At 44.7% G+C, this 15,623-nt stretch overlaps 1 protein-coding gene across 4 annotated transcripts in view; it reads left to right on the forward strand.

The window, feature by feature from the left end:
* Nucleotides 1-15,623, forward strand: part of UBP1 (upstream binding protein 1) — a 51,920-nt gene that overhangs the window by 3,252 nt on the left and 33,045 nt on the right. For 3 of the 4 annotated variants that reach the window (XM_047099902.1, XM_047099898.1, XM_047099901.1), the window contains exon 2: nt 12,072-12,223. In XM_047099902.1, coding sequence (XP_046955858.1) covers nt 12,072-12,223 — 152 coding nt within the window. Of the gene's footprint in view, nt 1-1,053; nt 1,722-12,071; nt 12,224-15,623 lie in introns of those variants that run through there. The other variant, XM_047099900.1, reaches the window with a different exon arrangement.

Below are 15,623 nucleotides of genomic sequence, written 5' to 3' on the forward strand. Positions count from 1 at the left end.
TTGCGAAGTGAGGGGCAGATAACCACGTGGCCTCTAGAAAGTAATTCTTCAAAACTTTCTTGAGAGGGTCTTTGGGGCCACCTGAGTTTTGCCGACATGAAATGTAGAGTCTGTAGCAACGGAATTTTCAGGACTTAAGTAGCGTGAGCTCCTTAGATCACACATAACGCATTCAGTCATCACCTCACCGAGGGGCATTGGTCTTACCGCCGGGTAGACCAGGAGACCTCGGGCCCCCAGCCTTCTGACGCCGCTCGTCCGGAAGACGGCCCTGGAGGGCCTTAATCCCGTCAGGAGAAAGGATCCAAGGACGCACAGCCCAGCGGTGCCAGCAGCAAAGTTCGCGAAGGCGGAAGGACGCCGTCAGGCCGCGAGGGGCGGCGAGCCGAGGGGAGAGCGGGGCCGCCGGGTCTCGGGCTTCTGTCGTGTTGTTAACCAGGGGCCGGAGTGGTTGCCGCTCGAGGTGGGCGTCTCTCGGAGGCCGAGCCCCGTCTCCCTTCTTTGGTCCGGGGTGTCCCGCCACGGCACCCTGAGCCCGAGGGAGATTTTAGTCGGGTCGGGCAGGGTAACGAGTCACGTGAACTTGAACTTTGCCCGACTTCGGCAGCCATCTTGGCCTGTCCGGTTTGATCCGGTCGCTCGTGATTTTGTCTTGGAGCGCCGCCAGGACCGGCCTCTGGCTGCCTCCTGGCCGGCCACGACTTCCTCTTGGCGGCCTGCAGCCGTCCTTCTAGAACCCGGCCGACTGCCTACTCTGACACTCTCACAGTTTTCCAGGAAACGACGGGCCCGCTTTGTTCGGTTTTGGAGGAAATTTGCCAGATACCTAGGTCTGAAGAATCGTAGTTTGTTTTTCTTTCTTTTTTTTTTTTAATATTTATGTATGTATTTTGAGAGAGGGAGAGGGAGTGGCAGCATGAGAGGGAGGGAGGGAGAGAGATTCTCAAGCAGGCTCTTGCTGTCAGCAGGGAGCCCGATGCGGGGCTCCGGTCCCACAACCATGAGATCGTGACCTGGGGTGAAATCAGGAGCCGGAAGCTTAACCGACCGAGACACCCGGGCGCGCCTGTTAGTTTTCCTCTCAAGTAAAACTGATACTTTGTGAGAGAAACTGCCGGGGCGGCCTGCAGATCAAACGGTGGCATGAAAGCTCTCCTTCGGACAACCACTAGGTGTGCAGCAGAAATCCGTGATACCCGCCCAAGAGCCGCTACGTCCTGAGATGAATGATTACTGCGCAGCGGCTACCACTGCTTTGATCTGGGTCCAGTTTGGTGCCACTGCCCCGGTTCGTGCGAGGGCACCAGCAGCTCTGATCACCGTCGGCCGAGTGCAGATGTCATCGAAGGGAAAAAGGCAGATCACGCTTTGCTGTGATGCTGAAAATAACTTTGACCTTCCGAACCCCCCGAAAGAGTCTCCGTTTCCTCAGGGTTCCGTAGGCCACACCTGTGACCATCGCTGGTTCGGCGTGTGCCTAGACTGCAGATGCGGGAAACAGACTTTCTTCTAAATGAAGAGCAGACCCGGTGTCGGAGCTCAGAGAAGTCGAGCAGCCTGCCACCGTGTGGCCCAGCGGGCGGCGCGGCTGGGCCCTGACGCTCCGGAGCCGGGCTACGGCTTCCACTGGTCTCCGTGGCACCTTTTGGCCGCCTGCCAGTTCATACGTGTGGTGGGACGCGCTCTTTCTGGATGGAAGGAAAATCTGCCGGGAAGGCTGTGTATGTGTTTCTTCTCCGTCTTGTTGTATTTCGCTTCTCCCCCGCCCGCCGCCCCGGACCTCGGTGAATTTACTCGTTCTAATAATTCGTAGGCTCTCAGACTTTCTAGTCAGTTTTTCTAGTTATTTTTCATAATCAAGGTAACTATGAATAAACGTTTAAACGTTTAAAAATTTTTTAAACGTTTATTCATAGTTATTTTGACTTTTTTTTAACGTTTATTTATTTATTTATTTAATTTTTTTTTCAACGTTTATTTATTTTTGGGACAGAGAGAGACAGAGCATGAACGGGCGAGGGGCAGAGAGAGAGGGAGACACAGAATCGGAAACAGGCTCCAGGCTCTGAGCCATCAGCCCAGAGCCCGACGCAGGGCTCGAACTCACTGAACGCGAGATCGTGACCTGGCTGAAGTCGGACGCTTAACCGACTGCGCCACCCAGGCGCCCCAAACATTTATTTATTTTTGAGAGACCAAGTGCAAGCTGGGAAGGAGCAGAGAGAGGGAGACACAGAATCCGAAGCAGGCTCCAGGCTCCGAGCTGTCAGCACAGAGCCCGACGCGGGGCTCGAACCCACAAACTGTGACATCATGACCTGAGCCGAAGTCGGAGGCTTCACCGACTGAGCCAGCCACCCAGGCGCCCCAACAGTATTTGTAAATAGCGGTAGACTTGTTTCTTCCTGTATGGTCTTTACATTTCACATTCTTGCCTTGGCGTGTTGGCCGTGGCTTTGCTGTAGTGTTGTTTAGAACCACTAAAAACTTGATTCTTTGATCTTCTTACTGATTTTAGAGAAGGTTTCCAAAGTTTCATAAATAGATGATCTTTGTTCCTAGATGAGATTGGTCCTCTATTTTATTTTCTTGTACTCTTGTTATTTTTTTAAACATCAAGGGGCGCCTGGGTGGCGCAGTCGGTTAAGCATCCGACTTCAGCCAGGTCACGATCTCTCGGTCCGGGAGTTCGAGCCCCGCGTCGGGCTCTGGGCTGATGGCTCAGAGCCTGGAGCCTGTTTCCGATTCTGTGTCTCCCTCTCTCTCTGCCCCTCCCCCGTTCATGCTCTGTCTCTCTCTGTCCCAAAAATAAATAAACGTTGAAAAAAAAAAAAAAATTTAAAAAAAAAATTTAAAAAAAAACATCAAGACTTTTTTTTTTCTTTTTTTTTTTTTTTAACATCAAGGCTGTATCACTTTCAAGTGAGTTGGATAGCTTTCTCTCTTATGGGCTAAAAGTTGTATTTATGTATTTAGATATGTAGACTGTATGCCCAACATGGGGCTTGAACTCATGAAGAATCTCACGCTCTACGGACCGAGTCAGCCAGGTACCCCTAGAAATTTTTTTTATGAGATGAGACTTAACGGTTTCTTCAAGATTTTGTAAAGCTCACCTGGAATGCAGCCTGGATTTGGTGATTTTAATTTTTTCGCACAAAGTAGATGTTTGACTGTACATGTAATTTATGCAGTGGACGTAGGAATATTCAGAATTTATGAATGTTAGCCAGTTGTGGTCATTTTACTCTTCATTTAAAATTGCTTTAAGTTTTTAGGTTTAAAAAAAAAAGACCTCTGTATTGTGATTATTCCCTTTTACCTCACAGGAACTCCCTATCTTTTCCTGCTTCTGTGACCTATGTCAGAGATTTGTCTGTATCTTTAGTGCCTTGCATGAAACCAAATTTTGGGGAGCACCATCAGTTGAGCATTTGAGTTTTGATTCTGTTCAGGGTTTGCGGGATTGGTTCTCAGGATCGAGCCCTGCACACAGAGCCCGCTTGGGATATTCTCATTCTCTCTCTCTCTCTCTCTCTCTCTCTCTCTCTCCCTCTCTCTCCCTCTCCCTCTCCCTCTCTCCTTCTCCCTCTCCTTCTCCCTCTCCCTCTCCCTCCCTCCCTCCCTCCCTCCCTCGCTCTCTGCCCCTCCCCCACCGTCACACCTGCACCCATGTGCTTTCTCTCCCTCGAAATAAATAAACATTAAAAAAAAAAAGAAACCAGTTTTGGTTTTGTTTTTCTTTTAGGTTGGGTTTTCTGTTTTATTTTTGTGGTTATTTTCTTCCAGGTTCTTGCTTGCTCTGGTTATTTTCCAACTTCTTTGGTTGGGTGCTTTCTCCTCCTGGTGTTTGTCTTCTAATAGATACGTTTAAGAGTGTATATGTTTATCTGTAAGTGTCTCAAGATTTGAAGGCAGCACCTTTGTCGTCATTTAATTCTATTGTTTTCTTTTTTCCTATTGTAGTTCTTCATAGATCCTGGATATAGTCTTTGATTATGCATAGATGTCATGAATACTTCACCTCCATGACTTCTCTTTCTGTTGTCTTTTTGGTGGCTTTTGAGCTGACGTTTTTGATTTTGAGATGGTCAAATTGACTAATGTTTTCACTTACAGTTAGCCTTTCTCTACTGTGAGGGTCAAAGATATTTTTACAGTCTTTTCTAATGATCTGTTACTTTATAGACTATGCCTAGGATTACAGTCTATCTGGAATAAATTTGTTTTTTTTGGTATGGTATGAAGTAGGAAGGCAATTGCACTTTTCCCTACTTGAAAAGACTTTTTACTCGAACCTCTTCACAATGCCATTCTGTTCTAAATCAACTGTCCAGAAGTGTGGTGTTCTGTTTCCAGATTCTGCATTCTGTCCTTATGTTCCGGGGGAATACTCAACTAGACCATGCTTTGTCATAGGACTCTTGGATTTGGTTTGTTAATACTTAATTTGTTTGTTTGTTTGTTTGTATCTGTATTTATGGCTGAAATGAGCTTTTCATTTTCTTTTTAGTTCTGTTTGTAGCCAGTTTTGACTCCAAATTACTTTACACTTATAAAATGAGTTAGGAAGTATTCTCTTTCTGTTCTGTTGAAGAGTTTGTATAAGAACTGCCTTTGAAAGTCTGATAAAACTTGCCTGTAAAACCATTCCAGGGCAGGGATTTTCTTTGGGGGGAAATGTTTTAACCATGATATCAGTGTCTGTAGGATTATTTTTTAACAGCTATTTATGTCTTGAAGAAAGTTTTTGTTTCTCTTAAGATTTTATTCTCGAACTCACAACCCCAAGAGTCACATGCTCCACCAACTGAGCCAGCCAGGTGTCGTTATGTCTTGAAGAAAGTTTTGATGTTATCTTTTTTTTTTTTTTCTTAAATTTTTTCTAAAGTTTATTTTTGAGGGAGAGAGACAGAGACACAGAATCTGATGCAGGCTTCAGCCCCAGGCTCTGAGCAGTCAGCACAGAGCCTGACACGGGGTTTGAACTCCCGAGCTGAAGTCAGATACTCAACGGACTGAGCCCCCCAGGCACCCTGTGATAAGTTCTCCTTCTAGGGCATATTCATCTTATCCATATTTTCCAATATATTGGCACAAAGTTGGTAGTGATATTCTCATCTTTTTAGCTGTGATATCATTAGTTATAACTTCTTTTTTATTATACTTGTGCCTTTTTGATCTGTCTCTCCTAGACATATGTATAAGTTTTTTAGGGCATATTGGACCAGACCTTTTGTGCCCTTAGTATTTGTTTGTCAGGACTACGAGAAATTCCAGATTTTCAGGTCGCTGCTTTTCTCCTATATTTTGATCGACAGTAAGAGAGAGACAGAACACAAGTGGGGGAGGGGCAGAGAGAGAATGAGACATAGAATCAGAAGCAGGCTCCAGGCCCTGAGCTGTCAGCACAGACCCTGTCCCCGGGGCTCGAACTCACAAACCGTGAGATCATGACCTGAGCCAAAGTCGGACGTTCAACTGACTGAGCCACCCACGCGCCCCTGCACCCCCCCCCCCCAATTCTTTACCCATCTCCGCTTTCTTACCAGTTCCTAACTTCCTTCCATGTTGCCCTCTGGAATTCTCAGTTTGTCATCAGAAAATCCCCTTAGTGGGGCACCTAGGTGGCTTTGGTTCAGGTCGTGATCTCACGGTTCGTGGGTTCGAGCCCCGCGTCAGGCTCTGTGGTGACAGCTCAGAGCCTGGAGCCTGCTTCGGATTCTGTGTCTCCTTCTCTCTCTGCCCCTCCTCTGCTTGTGCTCTGTCGCTCCCTCAAAAATGAACATTGAAAAAATTAAAAAAAAAAAAAATCCCCTAAGTGGTCGATGTTAATTGGTTGAATTGTGCCCCTCCCTCCCCCCCCCCCCCGAAGGATATATTGGAAGTCCTAGCCCACAGGACCTCAGAATGTGACCTTACTTGGAAATAAGGTCTTCATAGAGGTAATCAAGTAAAAATGATGTAATCAGGGCAGGTGCCGGTATCCTTATAAAAAGGGAACATTTGGGCACAGAGGAAGACTTAAGTGAAGGCACACTGGTTGCTGCTGACCATGTGATTGGAGTGATGCGTCCACAAGCCAGGGAACACAAAAGATGTCACCAAATCCCAGAAACTGGGAGAGAGGCCCAGAGTAGAGCCCGCTCACAGCCCTCACAGGGCACCAACCACACTGACACCTTTATTGCGGACTTCTGGCCTCCAGAGCCGAGGGACGCACATTTCTGTTTTAAGCCATTCGGTTCTTGGTGCTTTGTTGTGACGGTCCTGGGAAACTAACGTAGTCAACTCTGTCTCTTAATGATGACTTTTCCTCTGAAGCCCTCTCAAGCGGTGGTGGTCTGTTTCCACAGGCCTAGGGAAGGACCCCCTTCCTTTCATTGCCATCTCAAACTACGCTTCCTGTCTCCTTCCTTGCAAGACCTCCCAACTTTGAATTTCATGTTACCAAATATCAACCAGTCACCCAATTATTGCAGTCATCTTAGTGATTTCTGGGTCATTCCTCATTCCCCCCCCCACCCCCCCCCCCCCCCCCGCCGAGAGAGAGGAGAGTGCGAGTGAGCAAGGGGCAGAGAGAATCCCACGAGAGGGAGAGAGCGTGGAGCCCAAAGTGGGGCTCAGGTTCACCCAAAGTGGGGCTCGAACCTGGGAACCATGAGATCGTGACCTGAGCCAAAGTTGGACACTTAACCGACTGAGCCACCCAGGCACCCTGGGTCGTTCCTCATTTTTAAAATTTTAGGTCCTGGTTCACTGTCACTATCTGACACTATTGCTGTTTTAATTTTTGGTGATTCAGAAGACACTTAAATGGGCCTTCTAGTAGCCTGACATTTCTGTTCCTTGTATCTTTCTTACAGTGGTATTATCTTTAGCTACTCAATCTTATGGTTAGACCTTGACATTTCCAACCGTGCAACCCACATACAATCTCAAATTCAGAGTTAAGCGTTAACTACCACCTTCTACCCTCCCAGCTCATTCCTTTAGGACCCTCCTCTTGCTCTGTCATTTGGCCCGTCCACGGTCGTTGATTGGACTCAGTTCGCCTTCTTGAACGCCTTTTTTTCTTCAGCCACTTTTAATTTCCATGTGCAGTTGTTGTAATTACTTCTTCCTTGTTAATATTCCGTCTCTCTTGGCCCTCTTGCTTTATTCCCCTCCCACCTTTTTTATTGTAGCAAAACTGTAACCCTGATTAAATGTGACACCTAACACACCTAAGCAGCTGAATGTGGTCTAGAAAAGCAGTGAATGGGTCTTACTTGAAGTTCACAGCCTCGGCATTCAAGTGCATCCTTTTGCCCCAGCCGCGACTGTGCTGCTCCCACGGTGGCCTCATCCTCTGCTCCCCACCCCTAGCACTTGATGATTCCAGGACACTCCAGGACCCCTCCTCATCTCTCCCACCTCTTCTCCCCATTCCCGCTTTCCAGTGATTGATTCCCTTTTTCTTTAAACACAATATCTTTATTTTTTTTTTAATTTTATTTATTTATTTATTTAGACCCAAGTTAGTTAGCATATAGTGGAATAATGATTTCAGGAAGATTCCAGTGATTCATCCCCCATGTATAACACCCAGTGCTCATCCCAACAAGTGTCTTCCTTAGTGCCCCTTACCCATGTAGCCCACCCCCCACCCCAACCCCTCCAGCAACCCTCAGTTTGTTCTCTGTATTTAAGAGTCTCTTCCATTTTGTCCCCGTCCTTGTTTTTATATTTTTGGTTCCCTTCCCCTATGTTCCTCTGTTTCGTGTCTTAAAGTCCTCATATGAGTGAAGTCATATGCTATTTGTCTTTTCTCTAATTTCACTTAGCATAAAGCCCTCCAGTTCCATCCACGTACTTGCAGACGGCAAGATTCCATTCTTTTTGATTGCTGAGTAATACTCTATTGTGTATATGTACCACATCTTATCCTGCTTGGGTTATTTGGGCTTCCTGAATCAGTCAATTGGTATATTTCATCAGTTCTGGAATTGCTCAGCCTTTAGGTCAAATACTGCCTCTGTGATATGTTTTCCTCTTCTGGGAATTCAATTCAGTGTAAAATTGTCTCACCTTGTCCTTTGTTTCTTAATGTCTCTTTGCATTTTCCATAACTTCTTTTTACCTATATATTTCTGTTTGAGTTGCTGTTAAAGCTAAGTTCTTAATTTTATCAATTTTATTTTCCAGTTTTAGAAGTTCTGTTTGTTCCTTTTTATTTTACTGTCCCTTAAAATTTTCTCTTCCGTACAGATCATTTGGGCTTGTCTTTTATTTACATTTTCTTAAATTTATTTTGAGAGAGAGTGTGTGTGAGTGAGCAGGGGAGGGACACGGAGATGGAGAGAGAGAGAGAGAGAGAGAGAGAGAGAGAGAAAGAGAATATCCCAAGCAGGTTCGATTTCACAAATGGTGAGATCATGACCTGAGTGGAAACCAAGAGCCAGTCGCTCAACCGAGTGAGCCACCTAGGTGTCCCTGGGCTTGCCTTTTGTATTTCTTTATACAGAGTAAGCATAATTTTATAGTATAGGTTCAATAATTCCAGCATCTGAATTCTTTGGGGGTATCAGTCTGTGTCCAGTTAGGAAAATAGAAACCATTTAGATGTTTCAAGCAGAGAAAGATGTAGTGAAGTATTTGCAAAGGTGCTGGAACGGTTTGGGGAGGAGGGCTTGTTACCTGGTTGTGCCTGGGGGCATGGCTGCCCCGTGGCCTAGAAATTTCCTGTAGCCACCCTCTGTGCGCTTGCCCGCTTCTGTCTTTTCCTACTCCCTTTTCATTTCCCACCAGTGCTTCCCTTTGGGATGACTTAGCAAGACTCCAGCTGGCAAGAAGTCTTGTATATGTAGTTTCAGACCTCGAACCCCTCTGCAACAGAGGCGGAAAAGAGCTGAATACCAACAGACAGATCTGGAACTGGGTGCATGCCATCTGTTGTTTTTGCTGTTGGTTCTTGCTCCCAGAGTCTTGTTTGTGTGCCTGGTTATTTTTGGGTACTGGCATTTCAAAATTACTTGTAATAGTTTGAAGCTTTGAGACTTTTCATTTGCTTGTCTGATCCCTGGGAGCTCTACCTGTCTGGGATGTGGGATTACAAAAACAGTTGACTCCTGGGACTTTCTTTCCTAAGGTTCGGCTTAGTAGACATGAGGATCTTAAATTACCTAGATACCTGTTTTTTTCATTTTAATAATGATTGATTATTAGGGCTGCAGTTGGTTCATTGATTCAGCAGGCATTTGAGGCTCTAAATGTTGGGGTGAGTCAGTGAAGTGAAACAAATTTGGGAGATGGTTGTATACTTAGCGGTGGTACAAACTTAAGTCCTGTGTACTGTGGGAAGGTGATAAGCTCTGTGGGAAGATAGAACAGGACAAGGGGAGTTGGGAACACGGATGGGCAGACTGCAGTTGGCAGGCTGTCGCTGTGAAGGTGACATTTAAATGAAGTGAAGTAGATGGACATCAGCAGAAGAGTGGCTCCAAACCCAGCACCAGTACAGATGCCTTGAAAGAGGCAGGGTGGGAGGCTGGTGTGGGGGCCAGGGGCAGTGAGGACAAGTAGAAGAGGGAAGAAGAGCAGAGTGGGGCCTTGCCGGGACCCTAGTTCAAATGAATTGGGATTTCAATAGCAAAGGATCTTTTTTTTTTTTTAAGATTTTATTTTTAAGTAATCTCTACACCCAATGTGGAACTCGAACTTACAACCCCGAGATCAAGAATTGCATGCTCTACTGGCTGAGCCAGCCAGGTGCCCCTTTTTCTCGTCCTTAAAATGCTTACGTATATAGAACATAAGAAAATATATATATGTGCTTATATATATATGCTTTTATATATATATATATATATATATATATATATATATATATATGCTCATCTATCATGGAACAATCATGATTGTTTTTCATGAAGAGAGTTGCTCTAAGTCTTAAAGCACCGTTTTTCAGCCTCCTGAAAAGTTTTTATATCTGCCGCAAAGTTTTAGATCTGTGCCCCTCGGGTGACCCTCAGGTTGCAGTGTTGAGAAGAACTCTAGAGGATTGAGGACCAGTGCTGACGGCGTGTTTCTCAGTTATACTTAAGTGCTTAGGAGCGTGTTGGCAATTCCCAGGTGCGAAGAGGGCTAGTGGGTAATTAGTCTCTGAATAATCAGTCTGGTGCTTTAATAGAGTGTGTGCGGGGAGGAGCGAACGCAGTGCAGCCTTTCTCTCCCATCTCATTTATTTACACTTTTGGTTTTAAATTGAATTTAATTAAAATGGACTAGCCAAATATCTGAGTATGTTAACAGCTTTTGGGGGGCGGGGAAGCAATTTAGACAAGCCCTTGCTAGTGGTGTTGATAAAGTAGTTATTCACTTGGATATTTTGTTATTACTTTACTTTTTTATGGAGGAAGGAACACAGAGACATTATCGAGATACAGGTGTACAGAACAGCGATTTATCTCCAAAGCAAATACCTATAATTCATACATTAATGGTGGGAATGTAAAATGGTGTATCCTCTTTGGAAAGCCCTCTGGTAGTTCCTTAGAAAGTTAAACAGAGTAACCATATAACCTGGCAATTCTCCTAGGTTCACACTAGCAGCAGCAGCCCTGATGCCCCAGGGTGGATAAACAGACTGACCCACCTGTTCGATCCGTCTGATCGAAGGGAGTATCGTCCCTAAATGGGGGTGCTACAACAGCGGGACCTTGAAAACCTCAAGTAAAAGAAGCCAGTCTCAAAAGGCCATGGGATTCTCTTTGCATTAAATGTTGAGAATAGGCAAGCGCATGGGCACCTGGCTGGCTCAGTAGGTTGAGTGTCCGACTTCAGGCTCAGATCGTGATCTCGTGGTTCGTGAGCTCGAGCCCCATGTCGGGCTCTGTGCTGACAGCTCAGAACCTGGTGCCTGCTTCAGATTCTGCGTCTCCCTGTCTCTGCCCCCCTTCCCTGCCCACACTCCATGTGTGTGTGTCTATCTCTTTCAAAAATAGATAAACATTAAAAAAAAAAAAAAAAGAATAGGCAAGTGCATAGAGACACAGTAGGTCACTGCCAGGACTAGGGTTAGGGTCGGGCAGTAGGGCTGGGGAGTGACTGCTAACGGGCATGAGATTTCTTTTTTGGGGTGATGAAAATGTTCTGGGATTAGATAGGATAACTGCACAACTCTTATTAATATGCCAGAACCCACTGAATGATTAAAAGGGTGAGTTTTTATGGAATGTAAGTTATATCTCTGCTGTTTTTGTAAAAAAGCAAAGCAAACACATCCATGTGTTTGGGTTAACAGAGAAGAATATAGGCAGTGCCCCAGAAGGCCCCCCCCCCCCCGCATCCCCCCAGCCAGTGCGCCAAGTTATCCTTGGGGAGACAGCAGCTGCTTCTGCAGCAACTGTCTGCTTCTCAGAAGAAGCCACTGTTTCAGACGAAGCCTGAAGCTTTATGCCCAGCATTTGCCAGGCCTAGCGGGGCACTTTTTGTAAAGTACCGTCTTAATCAGACGCTTCTTTGTGATTTTATGGTGCCGGTGTGACCTACCTTTCAAAACAGGTAGCTATGCACTTGCTCTTTTTTCCTCATAGAAATAATATGGAGTTTAAGGTTTTTAAAGAGTTTTTTGAAGTAGCAGACATGTTGTTAGATCTCTTGCTTAATCAGCATGGACTTTATTAACTATTAAATACTTCTCATTTTATCTGCCTAATCATAGCTGCTCTCCCACTCTCCCCCCCCCCCCCCGCCCCGACCCACGCTGGAGAGATGGGTTATTAATACTATCTTTTGGGGGAGCCGGATTAACATTAATAGTTCTCTCATTCTACCTGACGTTTCTGGGCTTAAATTTTATTTTATTTATTTTTTTTATAAAAGTTTATTTATTTTTTTAAGTAGCGCCTGGACCTCACGCAGGGCTCAGACTCCTAACCCCAAGATCAGAAGTTGCATGTTCCACCAACTGACCCAGTCGGGTGCCCTTGAACTTAAAGTTTTAAAAGAAGCTACCCCTACATGTTTTTATATGCTTTCAAGTATTTTAAACTCAAACTCAGGTCAATGTTGATTCCTTTGCCTTTCAGCGATGTCTTGGCATTGCCCATTTTTAAGCAGGAAGATTCCAGCCTTCCGTTGGATGGTGAGACTAAACACCCACCCTTTCAGTATGTGATGTGCGCTGCCACCTCGCCAGCCGTCAAACTGCACGACGAGACGCTCACTTACTTGAACCAAGGTTGGTATGGCCGGATCGTGTTTTGCCGGAGAACTTCGATATAGCCACGGCGGCACTGCAGCCTAGCCTGCCGGTAGCAGCTTGCGACTCGATTATGTTTCTTAAGTTCGACAGCTTCAGTTAACAGAAATTGTCGGCATTTTACTGTGAGCCAACGAGGTAAAAGTTTGTGGAAGCCGATTTGCATCAGTAAGGTCTGTGGAACAAGATTGATTACAGGGTTTTTCCGACCAAATCCAGAGGAGGAGCAAGTAGGAAAGGATGTCAGTTATTTTTAGGAACCCTGGTTTCAATATGGAACTTGAGAGTGAATCAGAAATCCAGCTAGCAAGGAACCTGGGTCTCAGGCCTGAAGCAGGTTTGTGCTGAAAATAGACAAGCTGCACCAGGACGGAGTCTGTGGCTAAAATAAACCGTGTCAAGTTTTGTCCACCCGTATCTTGTCTGCACTTGATGAGAATATTCTGTTTTGGTGATATGAAAATGAGAGCTGGCAGAGTGGAAAACGGATGTGGGTGTAGAATTTACTTTTGGAAATTATAAGGGATTTTTTCTGAGGTACCTTTAGCAGTCTGGGCATGGGCCAATGTGACTGACCAAATTAAACAAAAGTACTTTGTTACACAGCTATTCATTTGTTGGATATACATACTGAAACCATGTTGCTCCTTTAGTTTTCTTTTAAATCTAGAGTTTCCTTTTTTTTTTTTTTTTTTAAAGTTTATTTTTGAGAGCCAGAGAGTGAGCAAGGGAGGGCGGGGGTCGGTGGAGGGGGGAGAGAGAGAGAGAGAGAGAATCAATCCCAAGCAGGCTCCGCACCGACAGTGCAGTGGGGCCCAGACTCACGAGCCGTGAGATCATGACCTGTGCCGAAATCAAGAGTTGGGCGCCTAACCAACTGAGCCACCCAGGCACCCCTGAACTCTTATTCTTGTAAAAACAGTAGTACATACTCTCATTGTAGAAGGATTGGGAAATACCTCAAGAGATAAAGATGAAAATTGACTGTAGCTGCATCCCACCAAGAATACTTTTTAGTATTTTAAATGTTATTTTAGGTGTATTTTCTTGTGTATGTTTCAACAAAATTGGAATTAACACCTGTTCGCTTAAGATATATTATGATTATTTTTCCATCATTAAATAGGATCTTTAATTCCTTGAACTGTGAGCTGTAGATTTTAGATTATTATGAAATAATAGTATTCTGAAATACGGAAGAATAACTTATGCTAGCCTTTCATTTGATCTATAAATGTAGGATCCATGAGGTTTTACAACCCAGGTTATTCTACCATAGCACCCATAGCAGTACCCTAACTTTGGTGTTAGTATTGTTTGGGTAGGCCTTCTGTTGTTTGAGACTTAAGTGTCATATTTGAAAGAACCTTAAGTGTATTTGGTAACCTGTTTTAGATATAAAAAAATATCAGAAGAAACTATGTAGGGGCGTGGATATCCGCTGTAGCTTTATTTCTAATGACAAGGGAGTCACGTGCATTTCTCTTACTTGGGGAATAGTTGAGTAAGTTCTGTTGCGTGGAGTACACACAGACCCCTGTTTAAAGGAATGTGTTGGAAGTGTCTGTCTGTTGGCCTGGGGAAACATCCATAATTTATCACTGTTACTATTAAACTGGGAAAAGATCTCTCATGTTGATAAAAGTTGCCAGCCACCATCTATAGTAATGACGTATTAGACTGACGTTTGCTGAGTGTTTACAACGTGTGAAGCATTGTACTAAGTACTACGCGTGTGTTATTTAGTTCCCCAATAACTCCCGAAGTTTTATTAATCCATTTTAGGAGTGCCTGACTGGCTGTCCATAGAACAGGAGACTCTTGATCTTGGGGTCATGAGTTCAAGCCCCCTGTTGGGCATAGAGCTTACTTAAAAAATGCATTTTACAGATTCGTAAGACAAGGTGAGAACAGTTGATGAAATTGAATTAATGGATATGATGCACTTACAAGCTAGCCAACACATAGGAAGTCCAATACGACCTTTATTGCTGTTCCTGTCACTTTACAACTAAGTAGCTTTAATGGTTTCTGATCACACTGGAAACCAACTATTTAGACCTTGGTTGACGTGTTAGTTTCCTGTTGCAGCTGGATGAGCAGTTTTTGGAAATTGCTAGAACCCGGCCTGGTACCAGATACCTGTTCCGTGACTCAGGAAGTTTGCCAGGTTTGTTGGAAAGTGTATTATCACAATCTTTTAAATAAGCCAGTCAGAGTTTTAAACTGTAGAAATAGCATTTTTGCACTGCTTAGGAACTGTGGTGGGCAGAATAATTGTTCCCCAAAGATGTCCATGCCCTAATCCCCAGAACCTGTGAATATTTTACCTTATATAGCAAAAAGGACTTTGAAGATGTGGTTAGATAAAGAGTGTTAGGGGCGCCTGATGGCACATGTGACACTTGGTCTCAGGGTGGTGAGTTCAAGCCCCGCATTAGGGGTAGAGATTACATTAAAAAAATAGTAATAAAGGGTGTCGGGATGGAGAGATTATCCTGGATTATATAGGTGGTCCCAGTGAAATCACAAGCCGTCCTTATAGAGAGGGAGGTAGAAGAGTCGGAGTCAGATTTGAAGACTGAGGAAGAGGCCATGAGCCAAGGGATATTAGTGGCATCAAAAACAAAACAAAAAAAACCCAAAACCACAAGGAAGTGGGTTCTACCCTAAGGCCTCCAAAAGGAACACAGTCCTGCTGACTGCTTGATGTTGGCCCAGTAGACCTATGCTGGACTTCTGAATTCCAGAACTGTGTGATAATAAGTTTGTATAGTTTCAGGCCACTGAGTTTGTCGAAATTTGTTGTAGCGGCAGTAGACAACTATGACGTCAGCCGAAGCAAATGTGTACCAGGTGGCTGATCTCCAGGGTGGTGCGGAGTAGGCCCCTGCTGTGTGTATCAGAGCTGTTTCCACAAGGTGGGCAGCATCTACTCTTAGAGTCTAGATGAAAACACTTGCATCATATGGTCCCGCCTCCTTGCTTACCTCTGAAGGCCTTGCCAAAGCTGGGTCTCGAAAGGGCATCTCACCAAGTCTGAGCTCTTGTGTTTGTGCGTGTGTGTGTGCGTGTGTGTGTGTGCGCTTGCGTGTGTGTGTATATTCACATATGTGAACTGTACACACATGTATAATGCATATATGTGAATATAGTGTATTTGTGGAGCACCCGTTAATGACGGAGTAAGAGGTATCCTAGACTGTTGTGAGGCTGTCAGACAAGGAAACGAATGTAATGCATTGCGGTTACTTGCAAAGGAGTCATAATGCAATTTAAACAGCTCTAGATTGAATTAGTTCTTAATTTCGGCGTAGACCGGTAAGCCATTTAAACTAAGAAGGATTTTGAAATCTTATTACCTGTAATATTGCACAGT

This window comes from Lynx rufus, unplaced genomic scaffold (genome assembly GCF_022079265.1).
Source record: "Lynx rufus isolate CCGP_SWC_20201006 ecotype Redwood Valley unplaced genomic scaffold, mLynRuf1.p SCAF_5, whole genome shotgun sequence".
NCBI classification, from domain to species: Eukaryota; Metazoa; Chordata; class Mammalia; order Carnivora; family Felidae; genus Lynx; species Lynx rufus.